We start from the raw sequence: 17,016 nt of genomic DNA, 5'->3' as shown, positions 1-17,016 counted from the left end.
CAGTGCCTTGCAAATTATTTCAAATTAGTTGATAGTCTATGAATAATGGAACACAATGAATGAACTATTTTATTAAGGACATGCTTAAATCTCAAAGAGAACAAATGAATTATTAAATATATAAGATGCAGTTTAAATAAAAAGCCACTTATCTACATATAACACATTAAAAGAAACTGAAATTGTAATCGAAATATTCACTGCCATGCCTTAAAGTCTAACTTCACCTTTTCCAGAAAACAGCCTATGCAGTCAAGGGGCCACGGTGGATATATAAAAAAAAAAAAAAAAAAAAGTTTTGTAAAATGTTTATTCATTTAATTACAGAATCCTGGTTGAACAACTCCCAGTTTGAAATCCCCACATCCTGCGTTGTTGCTAGGACGTGAAACCCATTGGTTTTTCACTCCTGCAATGTTGAAAATGAGTGTTCAATGGTTTTCACATCCTAGCTACAAGGCAGGAGGGTAGGAATTACTAACTAGGAGTTTTTCAGCCAAGCTTCTATGGGTGGGGGATATCAAATGACCTACAGGTATGATAATCAAATTAATAAACATGTTACAAAGCTACAAAGCTTTTTAATACCTGCTGAGGCCACTTGACTGCGTAGGCTATATTCTGGAGAAGGTGAACTTAACCTTTAATCAGATTTTCCACATATCACTAACAGAATAATAAATGGATTTTTGTAATTACTGTAAAATTCTTTTCTTGGACCTCATTAAGGGTATTTCTGAGAAAAGAGGGTTATACTGATGTCAACAGGAGAATGGACACTAGCAACAGTCAGGTATAACCTTTCCCACTCTCATCAAGCTCCAGTTTATATTTATTTATTTATCGAGTTTATATAGCGCCAAAGGGTTTGCTCAGCGCTGTACAATAGAGGGGGGACAATACATGAAACAGAACAGTAACATCAAACAGTACACAAGGGGTAAGAGGGCCCTACTCTTTCGAGCTTACAATCTAGGAGGGAGGGGGTAGAGGCACAGGAGGAAACGGCTGTGGGGGATGGAGTGGTAGGAGCAGGGAAGGGCAGCGGCTGTTAGGTGAGGGTGGGGTAGGCTTCCCTGAAGAGGTGGGTTTTCAGGGAGCGCCTGAAGGTGAGGAGGGAAGGTGACAGTCTGATGGATTGGGGTAGTGAGTTCCAGAGGATGGGGGAGGACCTAGAGAAGTCTTGCAGTCGTGCGTGGGAGGAGGAGACCAGGGAGCAAGATAGAAGGAGGTCCTGTGAAGAGCGAAGGGTACGGGTAGGGTGGTACCTGGGAATCAGGTCGGTGAGGTAGTTAAGGGGCAGTGTTGTGAATGGCCTTATAGGTCAGGGTGAGCAATTTGAATTTATTGCGTTGGGCAATGGGGAGCCAGTGGAGGGAGAGGCAGAGGGGGGTGGCAGAGGTGGAGCGGCTGGTGAGGTGGATGAGTCTGGCCGCTGAGTTCAGGATGGTCTGAAGCGGGGAGAGCCTGCACTGGGGTAGGCCGGTGAGGAGGGAGTTGCAGTAGTCCAGGCGTGAGATAATCAGGGAGTGTACTAGTAGTTTAGTGGTGTCTGGGGTAAGGAAGGAGCGTATCTTGGAGATGTTCCGGAGGTGGAGCCTGCATGTGTTTGTGAGAGATTTGATATGAGGTTGAAAGGAAAGGTTTGAGTCCAGAATGATGCCAAGGACCTTGGCTTGCTGGGCGGGATTGATGGTGGTGTTGTTGGTAGTGATGGAAAGGATGGGGGGGGGCGCGGGCTGGGGGGAAGATGAGAAGCTCGGTTTTGGAGAGGTTGAGTTTGAGGAAATGGAGCGACATCCAGTCAGAGATGTCGTTTAGGAGGTGAGTGAAGCGGGCGGAGAATGTGGGGGTGAGGTGAGGGGTGGATAGGTAGATTTGAGTATCATCAGCATAGAGGTGGTAATTGAAGCCGTGGGAGTGTATGAGTTTGCCAAGGGAGGAGGTGTAGATGGAGAAGAGAAGGGGTCCAAGGACAGAGCCCTGGGGGACCCCAACAGAGAGGGGGAGTGAGGAGGAGGTGGCACCATTGTAGGAAACGCTGAAGGAGCGTTGGGATAGATAGGACGAGAACCAGGAGAGAGCGGTGTCTCTGATGCCAAGGGAGAGTAGTTTATTAAGGAGGAGGGGGTGGTCGACTGTGTCAAAGGCCGCGGAGAGGTCTAGGAGTAGTCGCCTTTGGCTTTGGCGGTTAGTAGATCGTTGGTGATTTTGAGCGGATCCGGGGGGCCTGTAGATCACTGCGATCCTTAGGGGGGTGGGTGAGAAGAGCCGTTTAGTAGAAAAGCAGCAGTGGAAGTGGATTGTAAAGAAAGAGGGATGGAACCTGTGTCTAATAATGAATATCAAGAAAAGGTTTCTACAATAAGTAAAAAATTCCTGGGTTTTTTTTATCGTTCATTAGGGAACACAGGGTTAATTTTGATACAAGAACGACGTTCAAATGCAGCCCAACTGAGGGATAGGCAACACAGCAAATGAAATGCTAACAAGCCCTCTAAAACAACAGTGTACTATTGGGGTAGCTTGTAAATCAAAGAGCTGCCTGAGTGTCCTTACGTATGAAGCTGGCATCAGAAAAGGCTTGAACATCCACCTGGTAGAACTTAGTGAAAATGTGAACATAAGACCAGCTGGCAACTTTGCAAATTTGAGAAAGAGACAATGTGGAAAAGCTCAAGAGGCAACTCACTGATCTAGTGGACTGTGCCTTGATAAGAAAGATGGAACTTTGTACTTCAAGACTATAGACTTGAATTATAATCTGCCTAAGCCACTTAACAGTAGTGGAGAAAAAAGCAGGTTGCCCCCCAGGGACCCTTCAAGATTGAGGAAAAAAAGGAGTCAGCCCATCAGAGGAAAGTTGCAACTTGGAGATAAAGTTGAATAACTTTCAATTCATCCAAACAATAGAGGGATATCTCCTTAAGATGTACCAGCATAGGAAATGGTGACAGAAGCTCAATGTCCGGGTTAAGGTGAAAGTGAGAAACCATCTTAAGGAAAAAGGGACCTTGTCCCTTTGAAGCACCAGAAAAAGTGTCTTACAAACAAGGCTGCCAACTCAAAAACTCGCCTTACAAAGGCGATGGCAACAAGGAAAGATACCTTGTGCGTGAACCCATCATGGAAGATTTCTCAGGCTGCTCTCAAAGGGTGGTTTTTGAAGAACCAGCAGAACCAGGTTGAGGCTCCATGGAGTCACAGTCTCAATGTAATCAGTGCCCTATACAAAGAGGTAGGCAATCTTTGCTAAAGACAAGATCTGGCCTGTGATGGTACTCAAAGTCAAATGCAAATCCAAGCAAGACTAAAAGCAGGTAAGGCATCCCGTGGAGTACCTCCGGGGGTGGAAATTCCTTGCCTCAGACTGGAAATTATGCCTTCCAGGTGCAATGGTAGACTTTTACGAGAAGCAATTCCTAGTTTTTAGGAGTGCAGGAATAACAGAATCAGATTGGCCCCTATCTTTTAGGACTTGGGCTTCAACAGCCATGCCAATAAAACAACTGGGAAGTAGGGTGGTAAACTAGTTCCTGGGACAGAAGATTTGGGTGATCTTGGAGAGCCCACAGACTATGATTAGGTCTGAGTACCACATCTGCCTGAATGTGAGGTCATGTGCAAGCTGGATTAACCTGCGGTAAAGAGGTCCAGTGGTAAAGGAATGACTGAATCACTCTGAATTCCACAATGTTCATTGGGAGGTGAAAGCATTGGTGACCAAGTCTTCTGCACTGAAAAGGTGTCTAGGACTCCTCTCCAGCCTGTCATGTAGGTGATTCCCATGAGAATCCTCCAGAATGATGGAAGGATTTCCCAATTGCAAGGCTGGATTTGCGGGGCCCCCAGACCAGGTCCTTGGTGTCATGAGCATAGAACTGTCCAGAGACCGTGCCTTCTTGTCCTATGCAACCAAAATGTTGAGCTACAAAGTCTGAATGGTTGGCTGGCTCTTGAACTGCAGAGTTCGAACCCGACCCGTTATTTTGCAGAAGAAAATCCCTGGACTGAGATGTATCTAAGTAAGAGAACCAAATACTAATAGCAATAAGTCTGCTCCAACAGTGGTTTTTGAAAGTTCAGGACCAAATCAAATCTCTGTGGAGTTCAAACAGTTTGATGTTTTGACACGGGCAGACAAGACCTGTGTCACCTGTTCCTTCAGAAGGTGAATATTCAGGTATTTCAAAATTAAGAGATATTCTGTGAAAAAAGTACAGAATCTAGGCAAGAGTGCCAGGCAGGATGCAGGGGATTACCATCTGAGGGCATAAGTGACCTGGCAGAGGAGATCGAGTGGTACTACAGGAGTATTATTACAGAGATCCACAGTCTGGTGGAGTTATATTACCTAAAGCATTGTGGCCCTTAGGGGTCACATGGTTAAGATGAGGAGGCACTTTAGCCACTTTTGGATTACGATATACACGTGTGGCATACTAACACGCATCATGATTGGAGAGAAGAATTGAAGCACTGACATCGCGGTGTTTGTTTGCACACGATATGTCAAGCACTTTGTTATTGCACTTTATTGTGGATTTTACTTTGAACTAATATTCATACTCATACTGAGCACCTGTCACTTTCAGTCAGAGTGTGCAATGTTATTGTGTATTATGTTTACTGTGCATATATTGTATTTTGGCACGATCTAGTCAGCAAACGCATGACCTGTTTTGCACTTTCAGCACTTGGCACTTATATATTTTTTGGGGGGATTATTTAGCACTAGTTATCAATATCTTTCAATACAGTGTGGTCATTTTACATGTATTTTTATATCATTGTACTTATTTAGTTTTTCATGTGAAGCGCTTCACCAATATTTGTTTTTTATGTCATACATCTTGTGGTATTGGGAATAGGTGGTAGCAGCTTGCATATATTTGGGGTTGTGTTTGTTCATACCAGTGGAGTGCAGGGGGATTATTTTTATACTTTTACTCACTAAAGAGTCTTCATTGTCAAGGTTCCACCAATGGGTGTATTGTAGACCTGGACCTGTAAAGTGCTCTTCGGCTGACTCACACAGTACATGAGACTGCCGTGGAGAGTGTCTACAGCAGAGCCCAGTGCACTAGGGTCACATTAAAGGCCAGCCTTGAATGTGTGGCATGGGCGAATCCAGATAAGGCCTCCAAGGATATGCAGAGCATCAGCCAGGATCCAAAAAACTTCATAAATTAGCTCTCCATCTCTGCAGTAATAAAGGATCTTGACAGTAGAACAAGGGGATCTTGAGAGAAGTAGAATAAGCATGTATAAAAAGGATTTTGCTTCTGTTAGAAACAGAGGCTGTCCATTCTCCTAAGACAACAGCACAAAAACAGGAGCTTGGTGGGAGTGGGAGGGCTTATATGTGACCATCAAATTTGTTGCTAATGTCCGATCTTCTGTAGGTAGCAGTATAACTCTTATGACTCAGAATTAACCCCAAGGAATGATAAAGAAAAATAAACTCAAAGAGGCAAACTGTAATTAATACTCACAAAAATATTTAAAGGATAAATATTGTAAATTCCCTAGCATCATTGTTTAAACTTGTAATTAATAATTACTGTATTTATGGGCTTCAGCTTGTGTAGGAGATATAGTGCAGAGAAAGCATTGGGAAAGCTTCCATGAAGTTTGGAGCAGCTTTCATAAAGCATTTTAAACAACCTTCTAGTCTATATTTTAAAACAAAGATCTAAAGCTACACCTGTGCCCAGACAAACAAGTAGTAAATGAGTTGTAAAACAAGCCCTGACTGACCTCTGTAGTGGTAGACTCTGTGGAGTAACTCATCCCTAAAGCTGAACTGCAGGTTAGACAAATACATACAAGAGTTATGTGTAGTTGAATCTTGGTGTGTTTTGTGTATTTATTCCAGATCTGTGTAGTAGCCCAGTATGAAACTTTGCCCTTGTGCAGCAGCTTCTGTAATAAAGACCAACCGCTGCCGTTCTCTTGCTTTGTGCATGGTGACTAGTCTTGTCTCTGCCCCAGTCTGCAGTTTTCTGAAGACAACCTGTAGTCAGTGGGGCCTGCTGAGCCACTCCCACAGCTCTGCTCAGACTATGTAGAGCACAGTGATGATATCAATACTATTTTACAAGGTAATATTTGGGTTTGCAAAGGCATTTGTTGCAGACAAAGTAGATTTCTATCCTTTGCAGCTATTGAGCACTATATTTAAATTAAAGCTTTTGTGCCCGGGTTTCAGGTTTAACTGCTTTTCTAACCAGGGCAATTTTTAAGTATTGCATTCACGTTGCCTTATTATTGACTGTGACCAAGTTGGCTTTCTTGTCTGCTCAAGAGGCCTGTCATTAGGATACACAATCTTATCCATGCAGCTACTCTCTGCTACTCTATGCCTCTGCCTATCGACTGCTTCCAAAAAGGCTTTTGACAGGTTTAGCTGGCAATTCATGAAAGCAGTTCTAAAAATCAATTGGTCAAGGAGTTAACTTTCTGAAATGAATTCATGCAATCTACTACATCACTTTTGCCTCATAAAAGTCAATTAATTCTTCTTAGAGCCCTTCATGATTTCAAACGGCACTTGCCAGGGCTGCCCCCTTTCGTCACTTCTCTTTGTACTCACCCTGGAACCCTTTTTATGAAAAATAAGTGCCAATCCTAATCTAAAAGGACAACAGGTGGAAGAATATCATTACAAAATCTCGGCATTTGAGAAATATGGAGATCTTTCATTTCTCAAAATTGACTTCCAAAAAAATCATAAACAAAGAGCACACCGATGACCCTTCAACAAATAGACAAACTCAAAACTAACTTCAAATTTAAATAGGCACACATGGCAATCAAATGCCTTAGTACTATTATTCTGGCCAATTTGAAGGACACCTTTACTTTAAATTTCCCACCCCTCCTTAGAAAAGCTCAATCTCTATAGCCTACTTTCGACCCTACCCATACATATCCTTCCTCTCTTCCTTTGAATTGGCCAATTTCATGTTCTCAAACTTCATACTGGCAAACAACCTTGGCTTAAAAGCCATCTAATTTGTCTACCCAAAGCCCATGAAGTGCTTTACCTGACATTTTTAAATATCACACAGCCTACCATCTGTTCAGACTGATTAACTTGTGCATGCAGTGATACTAAAAAATGTGTCGCACTTGAGTAAGATACACTATATTTTCAAAAGTATTGGGACATCCCTCTAAACCATTGGATTCAGGTGTTCCAATCACCCCCATGGCCACAGATGTATAAAAGCAAGGCATGCAGACTGCTTCTACAAACATTTGTGAAAGAATAGGTCGCTCTCAGTAGCTCAGTGAATTCAAGCTTTGTACCGTGATATGTTGCCACCACCCGTGACATTTCCTTGCTACTAAATATTCCACGGTCAACTGGTAGTGGTATTATACCAAAGTGGAAGCAACTGGGAACCGCAGCAACTCAGCCACGAAGTGGTAGGCCACGTAAAATTACAGAGTGGGGTCAGCGCAAGCCGACGTGCACAGTGCGCAGAAGTTACCAACTGTCTGCAGAGTCCATAGCTAAAAGACCTCCACACTCTGTGTGGCCCTCAGATTAGCACAACAGTGCGTAGAGAGCTTCATGGAATAAGTTTCCATGGCACACCAGCTGCATCCAAGCCTTACATCACCAAGTGCAATGCAAAGCGTGGGATGCAGTGGTGTAAAGCATGCTGCCACTGGACTCTACAGCAGTGGAGACGTGTTCTCTGAAGTGACGAATCACGCTTCTCTGTCTGGAAATCCAATGGGTGTATCTGGGTTTCGCGGTTGCCAGAACGGTACTTGCCTGACTGCACTGTGCCAACTGTAAAGTTTTTTAGAGGGGGGATTATGGTGTGGTGTTGTTTTTCAGGGGTTTGGCTTGGCTCATTAGTTCCAGTGAAGGGAACTCTTAAGGCGTCAGCATACCAAGACATTTTGGACAATGCGATGCTCCCAACTTTGTGGGAACAGTTTGGGGATGGCCCTTTCCTGTTCCAACATGACTGCACACCAGTGCACAAAGCAAGGTCCATAAAGACATGGATGAGCGAATTTGGGGTGGAGGAACTTGACTGGCCTGCACAGAGTCCTGACCTCAATCTGACAGAACACCTTTGGAATGAATTTGAGAGGAGACTGTGATCCAGGCCACCTTGTCTGACATCAGTGCCTGACCTCACAAATGCACTTCTGGAAGCATGATCAAACATTCCCATAGACACACTCCTAAACCTTGTAGACAGCCTTCCCAGAAGAGTTGAAGCTGTTATAGCTGCAAAGAGTGAGCCAACTCAATATTGAACCCTACGGACTAAGACTGGGATGCCATTAAAGTTCATGTGCGTGTAAAGGCAGGCGTCCCAATACTTTTGGCACAATAGTGCATCTCATACTTCCCCCTGTATAGACTCACCTGGTGCCACACACCCTGTCTGAAATTTTACCTGTGCTTTACCACCTCCTGCTTCATTCTAAAGACATCTTTTCTTTCTCGTACATCACAAAACACAGAGCAGGCCATAATAATGACTATGTGGGTTATATGCCATCTATAGGTGGATGGACACTGGCTGACCAATCAACCAGGAAGTCTTTCCCCATATAACCCCTCCTACACAGGAAGTACTTAGTTTTTTTGCCAGTATCTGTAAGGTGGATGTTCACTTAACATGTGCTGCATATTGGGGGGTCTGGAACGATTCTACTGAGAGTCAAGGGCCTTAACCAAAATGGATGGAACCCAAGCCTTGCTGGATAAGGAGAAGAATCTTCTGGGTTTTGCCTGTAATGCGGCTTTACGGTGCTGGAATGGATTTTCGGGACCCTGTGCAGTTTGATCTGACCAAGGCACTTCCAGCAGGGTGCTATACGGTTTCAAGGCAGTGGCACCCATTTTAAAAAGGGTGACAGAGTCCCTGAAGGTCTTTAGGACAAGGCCAGCTGTGATGGGTGAAGGTTGGTCACAGATTATGAGTTCAGGGGCCAGCGGCGGGATGGGTAAGTGTTTATATATAATATATTTATATATGCGGAAGAGTCTGCTATGGTTGACTGGGAAGACTTCCAGGGGGAGTCTCTCTTTTTTTTGCCTGTATCTGCCTGTCGTACATAATTTTGCCAACGTGAAGGAGTCTGTTGCCACGTGTGCGAGCACGCGCATGCGCAGTAGTAGCAGCAGGAGGAAGTCGGCCATATTATTTACATAGGACGCTGCCTGTTACATGTAAGCTGCTGCAGCCGCTGCTACCACTGCTGCACCCTGAAGGGATGACCAGGACGACACAGGGCAGGTTATTCTAAAAGGCATATGAGTACTCCCCTGGGAGGGTTGGCCAGTCAGGCAGGAGGGTTGTGTACATGCTACCCCCATTTTTTTCAGTTGACTGTATTGGAGTGTGTTATTCCACTCTTAACTGCTTACCCGTCGTTGTATAGGAGATATACTGCTACACAGTGGAACGGGTGTGCAAAATCACATATATATATATATATATATATATATATACATAATTTTGTATTTCCGGGTAGGGGGCGCACTCGAGCACGCCCTACCTGCGCCTCCGTTAGCGGCCGCAGATGTCAATCTCAGGGGTCCCAGCTGGCGATTACCAACAATCATCGACGGGGAGGAAAACTGTTTTGATTACAAACAGTCTTCCTTCCTGTCAGCTCGGGCACACTGCTCAGGATGGCTGTGCTGTGCAGTGAAGCACACATCCTCCGCCCCCTAGGAAAACACTCCCTACACACAGTTAACCTTTTGATCGCCCTTACATTAACCTCTTCCTGCCCAGTGTCATTAGTACAGCGTCAGTGCTGTTTTTTTAGCACTGATCACTGTATTGGTGTCACTATGGGATGTCAGTGACCCCAAGTTAGTTTCCCCCGTGTCAGAATGCCCGCCGCAGTCCCGCTAAAAGTTGCTGGTCGCCGCCATTACTAGTAGGAAAAGAAAAAAATCCCAGTATCTATACCGCCATTTGTAAATGCTATAACTTTCTCGTAAACCAATTAATTTACACGTATTGGGATTTTTTTTTTAGCAAAGTCATGTAGCAGAATACATTTTGGTGTAAAATGACAAAATTTGATTTTTTCCATTTTTTTTTACTGGACATGTTTTATAGCAAAAAGTCCAAAGTATTGCTTCTTTTTTCAAAATTGTTGGTATTTTTTTTGCTTATAGCGCAAAAAAAAAACCCAAAAACATACAGGCGATCAAATACCACTGAAAGAAAGCTCAATTCGTGGGAAAAAAAGGACGTAAATTTAATTTGGGTGCGGCGTTGCATGACCTCGCAATTGTCAGTTAAAGTAACGCAGCGCCGTACAGCAAAAAATGACCTGGTCAGGAAGGGGGGTAAATCCTCTAGAGGGCAAGTTGTTAAACAGGTCTATTGTGTATGCTGTGTTTTTATTAAATTCTTACAGAGTTATTGTAACGCTAGTGGAGGTAATGTCATCCTGCTGTGCCTCCTCAGTGGGGGAGGCACGGCAGGAAAGGGTGCAAATGCACAACCACCAAGTCCTTTGTAGCCTAGTCAAAGTTCCACTGTCTTATCCTCTGCTGAAAGAACAGGGGCAACAGGTCAATCTGAGCCGCTGTGTTTATCTGGCATTGTGGCTACTGCCAGTGAGTCTGCATCAGCATATGTAACTAAGGAGGATCTTGCATCAGCCTTAGCACGGTTAGAAGACAAGATTATTGGGATGGTTGGCTCAGGGGGGTAAGAAGCGGGAAAGATTCCCATCTTTGGATCCACCAGTCCTTGAACAAGAGTGGTTGGAACCTGAGGATGAAGATGCAGTAGAGGATCTTGAAGAGGGTCAGGTGATTGATTCTGTCAGAGGAGTCAGCCCTTCTGTCTCAGAGACCTATATTGCACCCAGTTTTACGGTCGCTGAATTTGATGACATGGCTGTTGAGACCCAAATCCTGAAAGATAGGGGAGTGTCAGACTTGGTTATCCACATAATGTTGAATGCTAGGAAGCTGGTTTCTAGGAACATTTATTATAGAACTTGGAAGGCATATATTTCTTGATGTGAGGGTAGGCACCCCCGGAAATATCTGATTTGGAGAATTTTGTCTTTTCTCCAATCAGGAGTAGAAAATAATTTGGCTGTTGGTAGTATTAAGGGTCAGGTTTCAGCCTTGGCTGTTTTCTTCCAAAGACCGATTGCATCTCACTCTTTGGTTCGTACTTTTTTTTTACAGGGAGTGATGCGTACTGTTCCTCCTATCAGACAGCCCTTCTGTCCTTGGGACTTGAACTTGGTCTTGGCAGTTTTACAGAAACCACCATTTGAACCTATCAGGGAGATTCTGTAAGTTATGCTAACTCTAAAGGTTCTGTTTTTGGTGGCAATCACCTCTGCAAGAAGGGCATCAGATTTGGAAGCTCTTTCTTGTAGGGAACAATTTTAGGTTTTACATCAGGATAAGGTGGTGTTACGGCCTCATCCATCCTTTTTACCAAAGTTGGTTTCTAGTTTTCATCTTAATCAGGACATTATTCTGCCTTCATTCTTTCCTAGGCCTCAATCAGCAAAAGAAAGATCTTCACATGCCCTGGATGTGGTTCGGGCAATAACAGTCTTTTTGAGAATGACAACGCAGATTAGAAATATTGATTCCTTGTTTATTTTGGTCCTAGGAGAGGACAGGCGGCATCCAAGTCAAGTATTTCTAAGTGGATTCATCAGTTGATCATTCAAGTCTATGGTTTGAAGAGCAAGGTTCCACCATCACGGGACAAAGAGGTCCCTCCCCTCTTTCTGGATTTTCATTGTTTGCTACAAAAACTGAGTACTTCCTGTGCAAAAGGGGTTAAATGGTGTGAGAACTTCCTGTTTGGTTGGTCAGCCAGTGTCCATTCATCTATAGGTGGCATATAAACCACATAGTCGTCATATGGCCTGCTCTGTGTCCCGTGATGTACTCCAAGAAATGGATTTTACAGGTAAGTATGTAGAAAAAAAATACAATTATTTCAAAATGATATGCAGTGAACAGGGACTGCTTCGGCGCTCTCTATTTATTCTTAACACATTACTCTCTCAATCTCAGATTGACCGTGCAGTTGTATATCTCATACAATGTGAACAAGACCTGCAAATGACCCTAACACCAGAACAAGGCCAAAAAAGTCTAAAATCCAAATCTACACCAAATTCCAGCAAACAAGTTTAAAATTCTGTCTCGATGGTACAAAACTTCATCAGTCTTCCACAAATCTTATTCTAATGTCCCTGATAAATGTTGGCTTTGCAAAGATGACAAAAGGCTCCATCCAACGTATGTTTTGCATCTTGCCCTATTGGTTTAAGATCAGAGAAATCTCTCAAACATTTGCTGATTTCGTAATTCCAGACATATCGGCCTTTTTCCTGCTACATCACCTTCCCATTCCTACAAACACTCAGGTTGGATTCACACATGTGTGGTGCGGTTTTGAAGGTCTTTTTTCACAGAAAATTACAAAGCTGTTGTTCAGCGGTTGCCTAACTTGAAGGCACTTGGCATAAAGAGGACATGTAGAATCAGCAATTCTCCAGGAAGCTTATCACTGTGCCTCCTTTTAATGGTGATATTTTCTAGTGATGTTGACCAATTTAAAAAAAAAAAAAAGCACTTTCTGTATTAAGCAGACTTGTTTTATAGATCTTGCAGTAAAGCTTAATAAAGATGTGTATCAACTTATTTTTTACTCCATTACCAGCGCACAACAGATTTTACAATTGTATTCTTTATGCAAAGGCAAGCGTTTTTGAACCAAAGATATATGTATATATGCTGTACTTTACAGGTGGTTATTTCTCTGGCTCCAATCATCTGCCATTTTAAAGAATATGTAAGAGTATCTTTTTCTGATTGTATTGCTTCCTTTGTGTAAAAAGTCTAGGGTGTTTCTGCCAGTCACTCTTTTCTATTAAAAACGGACCACACCAGGTGGGAGAGCACAGTATGGTCTGTTTTCTGTCTGTGCTGGAAGCTAACCCAATGATCAGACTTCTGTTTACACCCCCCGCACACCCATTCACTAGGAAGATCAGCGTGTTGTTGTTTCTCCTCCCCGAACTCCTTATGCATATGAGAACAGAGGGTATGTGATCGCATATGAAAAAAGGTATTTATAATGTTTTTTTGTTTTTTTTTTCGTATGTACACACAAATGTGCGCACGCCGTTTCTATACTAGGATAGTTAAACAGCAATACTTCTAACAGAAAATAACTTACTGTGGCTATAGGTCCATCCACATGGTAATCTAAACTAAATACATCCCATCCAGTGTCTCCAGGAGATACCTAACAAGTGACATAGAAAAAAAAATAAACAAAATTTCTCTGTAGATCCATATTAGAACAATAATAACGTCAATAAGCACAGCTGTCACTTCATGTACCTTTTGTGGAATATTTTTATGCTTTTAAGTCAAATTTTCTACAAATGAAAGAATTAAATATTGAAGAAGGTAGACATGGACATGCTCAAAATGATCCTTTATCACTGAACTGTCCTTTTTCTAATATACAACAGAAATGGACAGAAATAGGAACACAATTTGCAAACACTTAATGAATGTAGAAATTTAGCAAACATTTTTGCAGATTCATTCCTTTCTGGATGAAACTGCAACTGCCATTTGTTTTACCATGTTCATTTTGAACACATTTTAGAATAGAAGGATCTGCCTAACCGTTTGGCGTTCGTATAAAAGAGTGGGCAGAAAGCTGAGAAAACACCAATACATCATATCTACTCTACTAAACATGAAGCAGTGCATTAGTAAATATGGATATCCAGATAGATGTGGAAATATACAATTACAATATATGGTTCATAAAATGTTTTTAAAATGAAAATAGACTTATTGGTAAACTAATGCGTGCCAACAAAATCAAGAATATACAAAAACAGTATGATTTTTTTCATTAGATATGTTTTATAGCAGAAAGGAAAAAATATATATATATATATCATTTGCAGTGCAAAAAATAAATTTTGATTGTGTATAGTGTTGCATGACCACGCAATTGAAACATAGTGCAATGTGGAATATTAAAAATTGGCCTGGTCAGGAAGGGAAGAAAATCTTCAGGAGGGCAAGTGGATAATAAAGCGCTTCTGCTGCTATAATCTATGCAGCCTTACCCTCTGGTGAGTGCGGGGTGCTGGTATGTGCACAGTGGATGTCACAAGGCTGTTCATCAATTTATATATTAGTGGTGGAAATTCTTCAATAAGATTTATATGAACTGGTGGAATTTTCTATCACTATCTATATGTGGATGAATGGACTTCACCAAACTGAATTGAGAAATAGCACTATATTCTGATGAACTGCACTATCTATATATTTATGGATGTTTTGCACTTTATTTTAATTGCACATTTTATATATTTATTTATTTTACAATTTGGTGTTTTATATCAAGAAGCACAATTGACCAGCAGTCTATGAGACCTGGACAAAGCCTGCGTAAGCTGGCAGTTTTTTTCAGTGGGAGCAGGAATAGGTGCTGCAGCTTGGAGCAGGTGGCCTAAAGTCAATTTTCGAATCAAGGTTTGATTTAATCATAAATCATCTGTATTCACCTCTTGACCTGTTAATGTGGTTCCTCAAATGTGCATGGCAAATAACCAGCAATGGCAGTTGAATCTAGAAGAGCCGAAAGTTGCTCATCTTAATAAATTTACTTCAGAGTTATTTTTTTTTTTTTTTTTTTTAAAGGAACACACTGTATAGTCTTATTTATATCATTATTATAACCCATAATTATGCATCTATAAATATTAGGAATGTATCTAAAGAAAAAAAGTCAAATTATGACATAGTGCATACAAAATATAAAATGCTAATTGACAAAGTGAAAATCAGCCATGCTCTGTTTTTTTGTACCCAGTTTTAGTGTGGCAATTTTTTAAGACATCAAAGAAGCATATGAAATTATTAAAATGCTAGATGACAAAAATATTCAAACAGCAAAGCTTTGTAGAAAGAACAGGTTTTATATAATACAACAAAAACACATTTTCTGCTATTAATTTCTCCAAAGCAGAATTTTTTTCAAAGTGTACTCAAAAAGCTCTAAACTGGAGTGGCCAATTAGATGGTAGAAATATTTGTTTTTCAAATAGAAAACAAACAGGAAAAAAATCTTTGACAAAGCACAGCATAAACAACATGCACTAGAGGTGCCGGAGGGAAACGGATTGGTCCTATGACATATCAGTCTCTTTTTTGTTACAGGGCCGTCTGAGTTATTAGCTTGCAGGCACTCTCAATAACAAGAGAGTTTCATTTTAAAGAGGAAGCCTTGATTCTTATTTTGATTTTTTACAGTGTGGATGAATGCAATAAATAATGTCTTCTTATTTCTTGTAAATGGCCCCATTTGAATCATCAAAAGAAAATTGAGGTTATTATGCGCTCTGTCTAGCAGCACTTTAGTTGCCAATTCTAAGGATGTTTGTTTATTACTTTATATTGGCAAGGGAGGTACTGCTGAATTAAACACTATAAATGTTTTAGGATGCAAGCATTTGTAACGCAATTGCCTAGGTATTAGTCTAGTACATTTTCACACAGCGTAATACAAGAAAATTACATTTAATACAAGGGTATTCTGCATGACATACAGCCTATTATGCACTAAAACATACTGGTTCTGTTAGTTTAATAAGAACATTCTTTACTACATTCAAGTTTAGAACAAATTAATCCACCATAGTGACTATATTGATGATATTTTATATAAACTTTAGCTTTTCAAATACAGCTACAGATAATGAACGAAATAATGTAGATAAAGGCCACGGTGGGAGTATTAACAGTGAGTTGCTGGTGCACAGATACAGGATTAAATAAAATAGGCATGCTTAACGCACCTAAATAGCAAGGTCTACTTGTTCATGAGGGCCCCCCTCCCCCATGCTAATTTCCAGCACTAGCAAAGTGACACGTTAGTGGTGACAACAAATCTCATGAGAAGTCACTATACTGCACAGGGCTGTTGTGTCATCTTGTGAAATGTTAGGTACTCTGCATTTTCTGGAATCTCATTCCAAGGATGGTGATGTCACCCTCTGTAGTATAGAAGCAAGAGGAAAGGAAAGTATATTGAACCTAAGTCACCTTGCTAGAATGCGTGAGGCTCCAGTTTTCAGCAATCTCAATCCCAAGTGAATAGCACCATTTTCAGCCTAACAGAGGGGTAACTTCCTATATACAAAACCAGTCACTCCAGCAGGCTCTATATGAACTGGGAGACCAGCCACATTAATGCCTTATTTTTTTATTTTTCATCAGTGTTGATATCACTAAGCTGTCTGAAGCAAGGGAACCCTTGTATTGGAAGGCACATTCTACCTTCGGCTCTCCCTGCTACAAAAAATAAAACCTCCCACCTCCATTAGACCAACCCCCCTCTACTGCTCACCAAAGCTCATTGTCCTAGGTGCCACTTGCCTCAGAGCTAAGGACACAGAGAAAAAAAAGAGAACACAGTTAGTCTGCTCATCCAGCATTGGTACAATACATGGAACACACTCCCACATTACCTCTAGAAGTCGGACATCCAATCGCTTTAGAATCTCAGGATTGTCAAATTGTGCATTGGTTGCTCTCACAGCAGTTTCAAGTATCCCTGTAAGATTATGTTGGTACAATGTAGTTGCTGGACGAACAAGTTCTGGTCTAAGATAAAATAAACAGATTCCTTCATTTCAATTCTACAATATCTTATAGACACCTTCTTGAAGTGAAGCTCCACAATTCACCCAAATATTAAATGGAAAAATTCACCTTTACCAAAAAAGCACATTGTGCTGCCCCATATGGGTATAGCAGCATTGTGTGTTGAACCTACCTTCCCGCCAGGGCTCCCTTTCATTTCAAAGAATGTAGGCCAAAACTAAAAAAATGAAGATTTCTTAAAACCACCAACAGCCTGTGATGGCTCCATTCTGAATTACTGTAGAGATCAAGCATCCGCTGGGACCAGTGCCTCCTAGTGCTACAGGAGG

The 17,016-nt window shown here is 41.6% G+C and overlaps 1 protein-coding gene across 3 annotated transcripts in view; it reads right to left on the bottom strand.

The window, feature by feature from the left end:
• Positions 1-17,016, bottom strand: part of TUBGCP3 (tubulin gamma complex component 3) — a 156,827-nt gene that overhangs the window by 35,571 nt on the left and 104,240 nt on the right. For all 3 annotated transcript variants that reach the window (XM_089693569.1, XM_089693570.1, XM_089693571.1), the window contains 2 exons: positions 16,552-16,687; positions 13,227-13,295 (listed from right to left, as the gene is read on the bottom strand). In XM_089693569.1, coding sequence (XP_089549695.1) covers positions 13,227-13,295; positions 16,552-16,687 — 205 coding nt within the window. The remainder of the gene's footprint in view (positions 1-13,226; positions 13,296-16,551; positions 16,688-17,016) is intronic.

The sequence above is a fragment of the Staurois parvus genome, unplaced genomic scaffold (assembly GCF_062004578.1).
Source record: "Staurois parvus isolate SC_StPar_1 unplaced genomic scaffold, SC_StPar_1.0 ptg000634l, whole genome shotgun sequence".
NCBI classification, from domain to species: Eukaryota; Metazoa; Chordata; class Amphibia; order Anura; family Ranidae; genus Staurois; species Staurois parvus.
The sequence above is the reverse complement of the archived record's forward strand: the minus strand, read 5'-3'. Positions and strand labels throughout refer to the sequence as shown.